Consider the following 14,264-nt stretch of genomic DNA (forward strand, 5'->3'; position numbering starts at 1 on the left):
AAAGGTATGTAAGAATACTCTCAGCATAGAACCGCTGAATCAGATTGTCACCGAGAAACAGCACGCAAATACAACGCACATATGGTGAGGCCTTTCCTCCACCACTTCTAAGACCGTACACACTAAAACCAACATAAATGCCTAAATAGAACACCTTATTATCATCATCAAAATTAGGGGATGAACACAGTGAGAAAATGTTTATTCAGCAAGTTCTTCCAATGATGAAAGAAGTATATTTTCCAGTTTTGTTTTGTGTGGCACTGGCCCTAACTATTTGTCATTGAGAGTTCGATATTCCACAAAAACGTTGACGCTTCCACACATATTCACATGTCAAAAATTAGAGCTAATTATATTAACATGACAGCCACTTACTTTTACAAAGCAAATTCTGTGAATCTGAAGCATTTTGCAAGGTAGGCTATTGGAACCATTCCAACTGGTGTGTCAACAGTCTTCTCTAAGTTGGACTTAGAAGAGTGGTTTCACATGCAAATTGTAACTCTGAGAAACAATTTACGGTGATAAATTAAGAAATTCTATGATTGGACAAACAATTCATTCTGGTGGAGTTCTACGGTAATCTTGGAAGTTTGTCCTGGGTGGCTGAAATATAATTAACTTTAAAGACAACACCTGAGAAACAATTTCGCCGTAAAACCTGATGTCGTTTTGTGGACTAATGACTTCAAGGAGATGGGCTGGGAACATCTGAAAATGTTTTAATTTTCTGAGTAACTTCTAGACTGTTGCCAACAGCTAGCAGTCTCTCCTCAAGAGGACTCAGTGTCCCGCTTCCAGGAACATGGATCTAGTCTTTTATAGATTTGGAAATTACGGATTTCAGAAAAAAGAAAAGTGCCCCGCCAAGCCCAAGAAGCCTCTAGAAAAGGATTTTTTTCCCCCAGGGTGCACTCACTTGTTCCAGAGGCAAATTTACCGAGGTTTTCGGTTCCACAGACAGAAACAGAAACAATGAAGGGGCAAGACTCCCTGTTCCAAACTTTAATGTGACCTAGCTTCAGGGACAGTTGTACGTTACCCTCAAAGACCCTAAGCAGTCCTGAGCTGACTCCACCAGAGACGGGTTTTTCAAGAGCTCTGGGCGGTGACTTACCTCCTCCTCAGGGCGGACCAGCCCGAGCTCTCCGAGAGACGCTCCGCAGCCCGGACGCTAATGAGAGTAACACCCGCGGCCGCGCCCTCATTGGCTCCAGGAGGCCGGAAGTGCGTGCGTCTGACGGAAGTGCTCCTCTTCTACGCGTCCGCCGAGCGGGGCCCCTCAGGTAGGCGGGGCCCCTGGCTCCGAACTCTGGGACCGAGTGGTGGGTGGAGGCGGAGAAGGGACCCCGAGGGCCTGAGGAGGTGGTTCGGTTTCTGGTCGGGAAAAGCGGAAGAGTTTCGGAGGCAGCGGATTCCCGGCGACCTCTGGTGGCAGTCGGGCCTAGTCGAGCCGGCCGCCGCACGACCCAAATGCGGGAGCTTCATGCTCCCCGGTGGGAGATGGGATTTGGGGCTGTGATCGGGGCTGCTCCCTGACCGCTGACTCCCTGTCCGGATGGTTGAGGTCCAGACGCTGCTCACTTCCAGCCGGGAAAATGTATGCGCTCCTTTCCCGTGGTTTTGGATATGACAGCTTCCTTCAAGGCAGATCCGGGTGCGGGGTTTTCCTGAGTAACCCTCTCGGCCTCACTAGAAAAAAACCTCAGAAAGACTGCCAGAGGCACAGTCGCAAGAGAAAACGGGTTTCTCCCCGTCCTCCACACCCCCTCCCGCCCCTATGATGTCGTCCTAGAAAGAGAGGGTGTGTTTCAGTTGCAGGCTGCCCAAGTGGCAGTTACTGGGACTGCTTTAGGTATACGTTTATGTATAGTAAATAAAACCACTTTTTAATGGTTTCCCTTTTCCCAGCCAGCTCCACCCCCAGGTGGTTTGAACTTTGAGCCTCTTATAGTCCTGATGAACAGTTTCGCTTTCCTCAAGTTTAAGACACTTGGAACTTCAAGAATTGGAGGTTTATGCAATTTGAGACCGGTCCGCACTGAGCAGAGTTCAGAGGATTAAGAGACAGGTGAGCATGAATGAGTACCTTAATTCTCAAAAATTAAGTTTTTGGGCTCCCCTGGTGGCGCAGTGGTTAAGAGTCCCCCTGCCGATGCAGGGGACACGGGTTCGTGCCCCGGTCCGGGAAGATCCCATATGCCGCGGAGCGGCTGGGCCCGTGGGCCATGGCCGCTGAGCCTGCGCGTCCGGAGCCTGTGCTCCACAACGGGAGAGGCCACAGCAGTGAGAGGCCCGTGTACTGCAAAAAAAAAAAAAAACTTACAGTTTTTGAAGAGTAATTTTGCAGTTTCGGTAAAAGGTGCACCACCTTTATTGAATACTAGGTGGTGCCCGTGAGTTAATCTTTCTGGGATAAATCTCAAATAATGTAGCATGAGGGTAAGGTTTTTAAAGCATCTTCATCTTCTTTGAAATTCATTTAGAATAGCTTTACCTCCTTACAGTACGTTGTGCCTTTATACAGTTCATTCAGTTATCGAATATGTAGTCTGTATTAAGTGCTGAAGAGGCTAAGAAAGGAATCAGACCCATTTCTGCTCTCAGTTTACAGTCTGGAGAGGAAGACAGACAAACAACAAGCTATGATGAAATCACATATAATTCAAGGCAGACATAGTGTTAAATGGAGACTAAGACGTAGAATGCCGTGGCAAAAGCAATCAATTATCATTATTCATTTACCATTTATTTATTCAATACCTTCTCTCTGCCCAGCATTGTGCTAGACGCTGGTGTATAAAGAAAGTGTAAAATCCCTACTCTCAAATAACTCACAATGTAGTGATTGGGAGGGAACCAAGGAAGGCATTATGGAGAAGGTGAAACTTGACCTTGAAGGATGGATGACTTGGCCTTGATAAGTAGAAAAAAATGCAGGCTCAAAAGAGAAGGATGAGGACTTCCCTGGTGGCGCAGTGGTTAAGAATCCGCCTGCCAATGCGGGGGACACAGGCTCGATCCCTGGTTCAGAAGATCCCACATGGCGCGGAGCAACCAAGCCTGTGCGCCACAACTACTGAGCCTGCACTCTAGAGCCTGCACGCCACAACTACTGAGCCCAAGTGCCTAGAGCCCGTGCTCCGCAACAAGAGAAGCCACCGCAATGAGAAGCCCAGGCACCGCGGTGAAGAGTAGCCCCCACTCGCCACAACTAGAGTATGCCCGTGCACAGCAACAAAGACCCAACGCAGCAAAAAAAAATAAGTAAAATTTTTTTTTTTTTTTTTTGCAGTACGCAGGCCTCTCACTGTTGTGGCCTCTCCCGTTGCGGAGCACAGGCTCCGGATGCGCAGGCTCAGTGGTCATGGCTCACAGGCCCAGCCGTTCCGCAGCATGTGGGATCTTCCCGGACCAGGGCACAAACCCGCGTCCCCTGCATCGGCAGGCGGAGTCTCAACCACTGCGCCACCACGGAAGCCCTAGCCAGTCTTTTTTTTTTTTAAAAAAAAAAGAGAAGGATGAGCTTCTTCTCTGTCCCTTTAATCTTGCCTCAGGTAGTTTCTTGGCTACTCCTCCCTTGATTAGCAGCTATTCAGAATCCACCCTTTGGAACTCAGGGAAGGTCTTGAAGGCTGGAGTCTTACCTGTAAGAAATGGTGGACAGGGAGTTCCCTGGTGGCACAGTGGTTAAGAACCTGCCTGCCAGTGCAGGGGACATGGGTTCGATCCGTGGTCCAGAAGATCCCACATGCCGCGGAGCAACTAAACCTGTGTGCCACAACTACGGAGCCTGTGCTCTAGACCCCATGAGCCACAACTACTGAAGCCCGTGCTCCACAATGAAGAGAAGCCACCGCAACAAGAAGCCGGGGAACCCCAACAAAGAGTAGCCCCTGCTCGCAACAACTAGAGAAAGTCAGTGTGCAGCAATGAAGACCCAACACAGCCAAAAATAAATAAATTTTTTTTAAAAAGAAATTGTAATAGCAAAAACCTTATTTCTGATATTAACAAAAAATACAAGATATCTAAGAACACCCAGTGTTTAAAGCCTTTGTGAATAAAATAATACTTTTTTTTAAACTAGAGATCATAAAAGAAAGCTTTGATAAGTGGAGAGATATATTGCTTGATTGGAAGTTTTAAATTTTAAGGATACAGATTTTCTCCATATTAATTTTAATGTAACCCCTGTCAAAATTTCAACTGAGGGACTTCCCTGGTGGTACAGTGGTTAAGAATTCGCCTGCCAACGCAGGGGACACTGGTTCGAGCCCTGGTCCGGGAAGATCTCGCCCATGCACTACAGCTACTGAAGCCCGCGTGCCTAGAGCCCATGCTCCACAACAAGAGAAGCCACCGCAGTGAGAAGCCCATGCATTGCAACAAAAGGTAGCCCCTGCTCGCCACAACTAGAGAAAGCCTGCGTGCAGCAACGAAGATCCAATGAAGCCCAAAATAAATCAATAAAATAAAATTTAAAAATTTCAATTGAATTTTTTTTGGAATTTGTCAAAATGATTCTTAAATTCATCTAGAAGGGAAAATGTACAAGTATAGTCAAGAATTTTGGGGAAAAACAATAATAGAGCCAACTCCTTATCAGTCATCAGTATACACCAGCTCTAAAGCTATAATAATTAAAATAGTAAAGTAATGCCTTAGGACCAGAATATTATCAATGAAACAGACTTGAGTCTGTTTCTATTGAGTCTCAATTAAAGGTAGCATAAATAAATACTAGTAAACAGTGTTGGGGCAGTTGGCTATCCATTTGAAAGAAAATAAAAGTTAGATCCCTACTTCACAGCATTAACAAAAAAATAGTATATTTTTGGGAATTCCTTGGCAGTCCAGTGGTTAGGACTTGGTGCTCTCACTGCCATGGGCCCGGGTTCAGTCCCTGGTCAGGGAACTAAGATCCCACAAGCCCCACGGTGCAGCCAAAAACAAAAACAAAATAGTATATTTTAAAAAATCTTGAGATGGTCAGGGCTTGCTTTCATGGGACACAAAACTAAGAAAACATAGAGGAGAACATAGGTTTGGCCATTAAAAATAATAATTTACCATAACAAAAAATGCCATAAATAAAATTTAAAGCCAGGAGACAAGAGATAATATTTGCAACATAATTGCAAGGACTTTATATCCATGTTATATAAATCAGTAAGCGAAAGATAATCCAGTAGAAAAATGGGCACATTTCCAAAGAAGAAATTCACATCAAAAGTTGTTCATTGGGTTTCCCTGGTGGCGCAGTGGTTGAGAGTCCGCCTGCCGATGCAGGGGACGCGGGTTCATGAGGATCCCACATGCCGCCGAGCGGCTGGGCCCGTGAGCCATGGCCGCTGAGCCTGCGCATCCGGAGCCTGTGCTCCGCACCAGGAGAGGCCACATCAGTGAGAGGCTCGCGTACCACAAAAAAAAAAAAAAAAAAGTTGTTCATGCCCACAAGTCATTAGGTAAATGCACCTAAAGACCAATAGATAATACTAGGAGTATTCTGAGTCCTGGAGTGTACTTATTAAGAATGAAAAAGAATGTTAAAATGAATCTTGTAAAGCAGAGTCACGCCTGATCTGTTTCTTTATAAATCTGTATTTTCATCTATCAAATATGTTTAAAGTAAGATAGACTAATAGTTAAGACTTCTAATTAATTTGTGAATTCAATTAAGAAGACTCCCAGGCATTTTTGTGGGGTGTTACTACTATATGCGTTTCATCTTTTATATATAAATTGAGATTTTTTTTTTGCACGACTATCTTCCCCACACCTGTAGCTCAGAAAGAGTATAGCCAATTTTTTTTTTTTGGCTGTACCACGCAGCATGCGGGATCGTAGTTCCTAGACCAAGGATCGAACCAGCACCCCCTGCAGGGTAAGCGCAGAGTCTTAACTACTGTATTGCCAGGGAAGTCCCCACCACTTTTTTTTTTGTGTGTGTGTATAGCCTACTTTAAATTACTTTATTGTTCTACTTAGTAAAATGGCTTCCAGAGGAAAGACAGAGACAAGCAAATTAAAGCAGAACTTAGAAGAACAGTTGGATAGACTAATGCAGCAATTACAGGACCTGGAGGAATGCAGGTAATAGTATAATTGTGTGCTGCTATGCTGTAAAATGGCTTTTGTCTCCTGCAGCTAGATTATAAGCTCCATGTGTGCAGGCCCATGTGTGATTTTGGTTTCCCCTGTAGTGTTCTTCACAGTGCTTTGTCTGCTGGAGAAATAAACTCAGTACTGGCTTTGGAGTTAAAAAGGCTGGGATATTGAAAGTATTTAGATTAATTTCAAAGTGAATGTGAACTTGGGCTAAATATTTAACCACCTTAAGTTTCCATTTCCTTGAGTATGAAATGGAAATAATAACACCCATCTTGTCTTCAGTATTTGAAGTAGCCCTGCCTGGTATCAAGCTGAGAAGGTACTGCTTGAACTTCTGGTGTGTCTTCAGCCTTAACTGCTCAAAGAAATAAGACTGCTCATTGCCTTTTTAACAACCTGGAAAGACTACTGTAACTATTGCAGATGAGGGAACAACACAATGCTTGGCCCAAAGCAGGCGCTAGATAAATGGGAGCTGTTTTGTAGTAAATGTTTAATAAATGGCTTGTTTGGAGTACTCAGGTGGCAAGTACTGCATTGCTGTTGTATTTCAAGGTGCATAAAATTTTACCTACCATTAATGATAATGATGGTAATAATAACAGCTATTTATTAAGTACCTATTATATGCCAAGTACTTTCCATATTTCATTTAATGCTCATAGCAACCCTATAAAGTAAGTACTATCATTATCTACAGCTTATATAATAGATAAAAAGCCTCAGACTTGGCTAGTCAAATATCTTGCCCAAGGTTATACCATTGATTCAGAGACTGCTTAAAAGGAAGTTATTATGTGGTTTGTTTGTTAAGTATGTCTCATTTTGGTTTAAAAAAAAAATAAGAAAGTTTAATTGTCAGAATTGCAGGAAAACGCCCACACTAATGTCTGAACACATCCATCATTAGTATTTTGATATTTCCTTTCAGCCTTTTTCCCCCAGGATATTTTTTGTATATATATGTATCTGAAGTCTTAGTGTATAAATACTAAGATTGTTTTTTTCTTTTGGAACTCTATATTTTTCTATATTATGTTCACTGTACTTCAGAGAGGAACTTGATACAGATGAATATGAAGAAACCAAAAAAGAAACTCTGGAACAACTAAGTGAATTTAATGATTCACTAAAGAAAATTATGTCTGGAAATATGACTTTGGTTGATGAACTAAGTGGAATGCAACTGGTAAGCATAATTTACTTACATTGGTGACACAGTTTGGTTTTTGTTGTTGTTTTTTTCCAGTAAGTATATTTAAGATAGAAAATGTACCCTTTTTGGGGTTTAACTTCTAGAGGAATGTCTACTTATGGATAAAACAGCATTTGCTTCCAGATCTTCATCTAGTTATATATTTGACTCCAGTGACATGCATAGAAATAGCAAATGGATACTAAAGTTGTAATACTGTTTGATGAACAAAGAAGACCTATTAAGAATTGAAGACCTATCAATCAAATATTGTAATATCTGCTTTGTTGGACTATTTTGGTTAGTTTTCACCTTCTTGTATTTCTAGGCTATCCAGGCAGCTATCAGCCAGGCCTTTAAAACCCCAGAGGTCATCAGATTGTTTGCAAAGAAACAACCAGGTCAGCTTCGGACAAGGTTAGCAGAGGTAAAGTTTCTTTAAATTGATCCAGTCCCTGTACGTATTTCTTTTCTCAGCCCAAGAATTTGCTCATTATGTTATTCTAAAGTTTAAAAATTGGTCATTTGAAAAGGTACAACACCAAGAGTGAACCCTAGGGACTTCCTTGGCAGTCCAGTGGTTAACACTCTGTGCTCCCAGTGCAGGGGGCCCGGGTTCAATCCCTGGTCAGGGAACTATATCCTGCGTGCCGCAACTAAAAGAGCCCGCATGCCGCAACAAAGACCCGGCAGAGCCAAATAAATAAATAAATAATTTAAAAAAATAAATTAATTACATTTAAAAAACAAAAAGAGTGAACCCTAATGTAAAGTATGGACTTTGGGTGATTACGATGTGTCAGTGTGGGTTCATCAGTTGGAACACATGTACCACTCTGGTGGGGATGTTTATAATGGGGATACTATGCATGAGTGAGGGCAAGGGGTATATGAGGAATCTCTGTACCATTTGCTCAATTTACTGTGAACCTAAAACTGCTCTAAAAAATAGTCTATTTCAAAAAACTAGTCAGTTGACTTTAGAGCCACAACCCACAACTAGGTTTCTGACAAAATTAGTCCTTTGAGCAGTTGTTGTTGATAACAAATAGAGGTTTAACCAGCATATGGCAGTTTAAATTGCTACTGACTGCTTCTGCTACAACTCCACATTTAAAGTTTTACTATTTATTTCTGGAGCTCTGAATTGAAATCCCATCTAGCATTCATTAGCAGCCATGCTTTATGCATGTGTGGCCTTTCCCATCTAAGAATTTCAAACATCTTTATAAACCTGACACTTGAGGAAGTCTGTTTATAGACTTGAATATAGTTAAGACATTAATAAGTTATTTGCAGCCATTGGTAACTTAATAGCATAGTGGTTAAGAGCATGGATTTGGATCAAACTGTTTGGATTTGTACCCCTGTTCTACTGTGGACGTATGTGACGTTGGGGAAGTTATTTTCTTCAACCTCTTTTTTTTTTTCTTCTTCTTTTTTCTTTCTTCGGCCGCACCATGCGGCATGTGGGATCTTAGTTCCCCGACCAGGGATCGAACCCGCGTCCCCTGCATTGGAAGGCGGATTCTTTACTACTGGACCACCAGGGAAGTCCTTCTTTAACCTTTTTTTGTGCCTGTTTCCCCATTTGTAAAAAGGCAGTAATGATAGTCCCTACCTCTTATGGTTGTTATGAGGTTTAAATGGAGTAAAATGTGTAAAGCACATAGAATAGTACCAAAGCATAGTACATGCTATCAATGTTTCTGGTGGTAGAGGTGATATTTAACCAAAGTTCCAGGAGATCTGTTACCAGTTGTCTCATTCAGGCCTTTAGACCACACTTCAGTTTAATGAAAGAGTTCCTAGAGGATAGCTCCTCTTTAAAGAAGCTATTGACCTACTAATTCCTCAGTAGAGTTTATAACTAAGACAATGGTTATGATTAGTATCAAGATTTATTAGAACTGTGTAATAACATTTCTATCATGTTTGCCTTGAGTTGTTTCTATAGTTCTTTATAATATTAATTGGTAGAGGACCTTTTCTTTAAAAAGTACATCTGAAAAGCTTGATTTTATGCAAAGAATGCTTTTAACTTAAATACCATATGCTTTGCATTCATCTATTACAGATGGATAGAGATCTCATGGTAGGAAAGCTGGAAAGAGACCTGTATACTCAGCAGAAAGTGGAGATACTAACAGCTCTCAGGAAACTTGGAGAGAAGGTACTTGTATTTAATTTAATATATTAGGTATAAAGAAAAAGTGTGAAGTATTTGGTATAGAATTTCTTGATCTGTGATTTAGTTTGTGGTCCTAAGACTTTTTTTTTTTTTTTTTTTGCGGTATGCGAGCCTCTCACTGTTGTGGCCTCTCCCGTTGCGGAGCACAGGCTCCGGACGCGCAGGCTTAGCAGCCATGGCTCACGGGCCCAGCCGCTCCGCGGCATGTGGGATCTTCCCGGACCGGGGCACGAACCCGTGTCCCCTGCATCGGCAGGCGGACTCTCAACCACTGCGCCACCAGGGAAGCCCCTAAGACATTCTTAACAGTGATTCCTAGAGCCACTTTGTTCACATTTGAACTCAGTCCTTTGGGTTTTGTTCTGTTTGTTTAGCTGACTGCAGATGACGAGGCCTTCTTGTCAGCAAACGCAGGTGCTATACTCAGCCAGTTTGAGAAAGTCTCTACAGACCTTGGTGAGTACCCTCGTATTTCTGAAAGCTGGACATGAATTACTGCTCTAGATTGACAGATGGCACGGGTGAGATAAAATGATGGCCTTTTCTTGAGTTTAGAGGTGAAACCAGAATTGTTTTCTTTATAAACCGCTTTTTAATGGGTTTGTTTTCCAATACTATTTAATTTAAAATAATCAAATTAATATAGCCTAATGCTTTAAAATATTTCAGCTAAATGTAAATATAAAAGTAAACTAAAATGTTACATGTTCTATTTCATACCCTAATTAAAGTAAGTATTTGTAACCAATAAATTGCCCTATGTGGCTGAGTTGTTTGTGCAGGGAAGGAAATTGTCGTGGCAGTGGGGAGGGTCAGGGATAATGCGCTGATAATAAAAACTCGTTTCATTTTCTGTTTTATCATCTACGTGATAGATTTTTCTCTCTTTACCTGGAACTATAAATGCATTTGAAATGACATTTCTGTTTATTATGTGTCTTTCTCCTTAGGCTCTGGCGACAAAGTTCTTGCTTTGGCAAGTTTTGAGGTTGAAAAAACAAAAAAATGACATGGTGTGGAAACTTAGGACATTGATCGCATTCTTGTTGTAAATGGCATTTTTCTTCCGGGGATTCTGAGTCATGGCAAAGAAGTCAAGAGATTCATGAAGTGTATTAATCACCTAAGAAAAGGTGACAGAAAAACATACTTAAGGCTTTTGTTTATGCCCTTCGTCATTGTGCTTTGTGTAGGGATACCCACTTCTGTGATCCTGGACTTGTTGGGATGGAGGGGCTCACTGGACCTTATTCATTATGATTTGTCTGTTTAAGAAAAAACAAAATAGTGTCTCTGCCTGTCTTTATTGAGCCTCCTTGTTTTTAAATGCTGGTAGTAAATGAAAAGATGTGAACTGATGATTCTTTTCTGCTCATAATTTATCCCCACTTGTTGGAGTAAATAATGTAGCAACATCAACAGACCTCATATGTGTTCACAGAACTTTAGAGTTCTGAGTGATCTTAGAATCATTTTCATTTTACAAACAAGGAAAGTAAGGCTCAGAAAGAGCAAGTGACTTTCTTAAAGTCACATTAGAGACAGAGCTGGGAATAAGACTTGGGTGTCCTGTCAGTTTAGTGTCCATTGAGTTTTATTTCTTTATTTTGTGCTGCTTTTAAAAAATAATTCCCACATATCGGTATAAGTCCGTATTTATGAAAATTCAATGTCCCCAAAAAAGTTGTCACTGAGTGACCATTCCCCAGCCCGTAAGCTCTCAGTATGAATGGTGCCCATTGTATCTCTGAGTTTTGAGCTTGGAACAATGGGAGCCCTGTTGAGAGTCTCCTGAAGTAACTTAACCTCCTGCGTTGTTTCACCAGGGAAGCAATTGGAAGTGGCAGCTCGAGGCCCTCCCTGTGTGTGACCTCTTTGCTGAAACCCAGAGGGTGGTGACTGTAAACTACTATTTACTCTTCAATTTTGGGAGAAACACAGAATAAGTTATGAGAAGAAGCCGGTTTCTCTCCTGAGTGTTTACGTCTCTCTGCATGCTCAGATATATAGATTTTTCCCATATGCATGTACGTCACCTTATTTCCTAGGCTCTGGCCACTTTATATTCTTTCACATTTTTCTCAATATTCTTTTTCTTTAGACTTATAAAAACATTTTTAAAGCTTCTTGTGTACTGTAAACTCTACTAGGTGCTCTGCCAACTGGACAAATTAGGGGACCTCAGCTACATTAATACCTTATTTGGAACTTTTAATGGGTAATTTTTTATATATTGGTTTATGATGGTCACAAACTCATTAAATTGTGACAAACTAAGAAAAAGCAAATTACCTGTTATTCATCTAGGGCTTTATGGTCAGTCACCATTATTTCATTATTCTGTGTGTTTTTTTTAACCAAAGTGAAATTCACATGACCATTTAAAATTCATCATTTTAAAGCGTGCAATTCAATGGCATTCAGTACATTCACAGTGTTGTGCAATGACCACCATTATCTAGTTGCAAAACATTTTCATCCCCCCCAAAGGAGACCCCATACTTACTAAGCAGTCATTCCCTCCTCCTTCCGGTCCTCTAGCGACCAGTAATCTACTCTCTGTATCCATGGATTTACCTATTCAGGATATTTCATATAAATGGGATCATATAGTATGTGACCTCTTGTGTCTGGCTTCTTTCACTTAGCGTAATATTTTTTAGTTTAATCCACATTGTAGTGTGTATCAGTACTTCGTTCGTTTTAATGGCTGAAAATATTCCCTTGAGTGGATACCACTTTGTGTTTATCCATTTATCTCTTGATGAACATTTGGGTTTTTTCCACTTTTTGGCTATTGTGAATAGTGCTGCCATTATGAACGTTTGTGCCTAAGTATTTGTTTAAATATCCCTTTTCAATTCTTTTGGGTATATACCTAGGAACAGAATTACTGTTTGGGTTTTGTTTTAATTCATAGCAAGATTCCCTTCCAGTAGTAGTAAGGCAAGGAAAATTAGGAATATTTTATATTTGAAAGAGGCCTAAATGAATCTGGAGTCCTTAATTTTGGTTTCCCTTAAACTTTCTGTAAGACTAACCTCAGTGAAATATTTTGTCATTAATCACATTAATATATTCATTTTGTAAGTGATGACTAGTACTTAATTTAAAATTAACCTTCGTTTCAAAGTGACCAGGTTTGCAGTGCCTAGCAAGACACTGTCAGTCATGGCCGTGTGACCTTTGGTAGGTGACAATATATATATATATTTTTGGTGACAATATTTTTTGAGCCTCATTTTCCTCATCTGTTCAGTGGGGATCATAGGAGCTAACTACTACATAGGATTACCGTGCATTCCCCTCTCTTTCTTAATGTAGAAAGCTTTACATTGGGGTTAATCCACCATTTAATAGTTTTTTCAAGGGCCATATGATATGTTTTTCACAAATTTGGTAATTTAGAAAAATAATTTGAAAAATCTATACAACTATAGTTATTAAATGACTTGTAAACTATGTTCATGTTATGTTCATATTTTGCTATATTTAATCTTCTAGTTTTTTAGACCTCTTGGGAGGTCTCAGACTGCAATAACTAATGCTAAGGCAGCTTTTTGACATCCTTGGGTCAAGCTAATATTTTAAGGGAAAGAATTCCTGCATTTTTCAAAGAACTGGGGTTGCCGCAGAAATAAATTCCAATGATCAAGTGTCCAACCTGGCTGTTTAATGAAATCTAATAATTTAAAACAATTTCTCTTTCAGTGTTTTTCTTTGTTTTTATCCTGTGAGTGTTAAGTTAGGTAGAGGAAGAAATCAAGCAGTAGAATGAGTTGTTCCCAGGAACGAGTTGGAGTTGGGACAGATGGGTTGTTAACTTTGGTCGATAGGCCTTTTATTGAAGACACTCAGCCAAAGAATGGTCATCTTAGGCAAAATAAAAGACTGTGCAAATCCACCATTGGAATAGTATCTTATTACAGTGACCGATGGATAGTTTGAAATTATTACAGAAAAAATAAACCCAGACCATTTTGCCTAGAGCTTTCCAATCACTTTCCTGTCCACTTTTTTTTCTTGTCTTTTCATTACTAAGACCAAAGAACACTCTTCTTTGCCTCTCAAATTGTTTTTCAGCATTAATATGTAAATTAAAACTGTCAGCACTCCCACAGACCCCCGTGAACAAGCTGTAATTGCTTCCAGTCTGTGTGGCCCTGGAATTGAAAAGATTTAGAAACTGGGGAAACTAATACTTAATATTTTCATTAAGTTGCAAAAAGCAGGTTAGAAATATGGCTCTACTAGATATCACCCTAGAATATGGCCTTTTGACATCCTCACTCATTTTCTTTTTGAGAGCCCTTCTCCCTGCTCACACTAATAGCAAGGTGGAAAGACTGTAATGCTGAAAGGGCCTCAAACACAAGGGGTTAGTGACATTCTTAAGAGCTTACAATGCAAAGTCCATGCTGTTCCAAGCAGAGGACCAGGAAAGTTGAGTGGTTTGAGGCTGTCAGTTGGTAGCTTCCTAACGCTTGGTTGTTTTCCTCTGAGAGCATCACATTCCTTACAGCCTCAGACAATGGACTACCATTAAAAATAAACAAGTAGGGCTTCCCTGGTGGTTCCCTGGTGGCACAGTGGTTGAGAGTCCGCCTGCCGATGCAGGGGACACGGGTTCATGCCCTGGTCCGGGAGGATCCCACATGCTGAGGAGCGGCTGGGCCTGTGAGCCATGGCCGCTGAGCCTGCATGTCGGGAGAGGCCACAACAGTGAGAGGCCCGCGTACCGCAAAATAAAATAAATAAAAT

The 14,264-nt window shown here is 41.0% G+C and overlaps 1 protein-coding gene across 3 annotated transcripts; it reads left to right on the plus strand.

Moving 5' to 3' along the window:
- Positions 1-1,271: 1,271 nt before the first annotated feature.
- LZIC (leucine zipper and CTNNBIP1 domain containing) lies at positions 1,272-11,321 on the plus strand. Of its 3 annotated transcripts, none has more exons than XM_082856820.1 (7): positions 1,272-1,289; positions 5,995-6,099; positions 7,171-7,306; positions 7,641-7,739; positions 9,390-9,485; positions 9,878-9,959; positions 10,454-11,321. In XM_082856820.1, the coding sequence occupies exons 2-7, from the start codon at positions 5,999-6,001 to the stop codon at positions 10,510-10,512; spliced, it is 573 nt and encodes a 190-aa protein (XP_082712946.1). In that variant the 5' UTR covers positions 1,272-1,289; positions 5,995-5,998; the 3' UTR covers positions 10,513-11,321. The 3 variants fall into 3 exon arrangements, with proteins under 3 accessions (XP_082712946.1, XP_082712945.1, XP_082712947.1); XM_082856819.1 differs by lacking the exon at positions 1,272-1,289 and adding an exon at positions 1,961-2,074; XM_082856821.1 differs by lacking the exons at positions 1,272-1,289; positions 9,390-9,485 and adding an exon at positions 1,961-2,074.
- Positions 11,322-14,264: the final 2,943 nt, after the last annotated feature.

This window comes from Leucopleurus acutus (assembly GCF_964270905.1).
Source record: "Leucopleurus acutus genome assembly, chromosome: 2".
NCBI lineage: Eukaryota > Metazoa > Chordata > Mammalia > Artiodactyla > Delphinidae > Leucopleurus > Leucopleurus acutus.

Coding starts and splice junctions, on each gene's coding strand:
- LZIC (XM_082856820.1), top strand. CDS start 5,999: ATGGCTTCCAGAGGAAAGACAGAGACAAGCAAATTAAAGCAGAACTTA. Junction 9,486..9,877: donor TCAGGAAACTTGGAGAGAAG/GTACTTGTATTT, acceptor CTGTTTGTTTAG/CTGACTGCAGATGACGAGGC. Junction 9,960..10,453: donor GAAAGTCTCTACAGACCTTG/GTGAGTACCCTC, acceptor CTTTCTCCTTAG/GCTCTGGCGACAAAGTTCTT.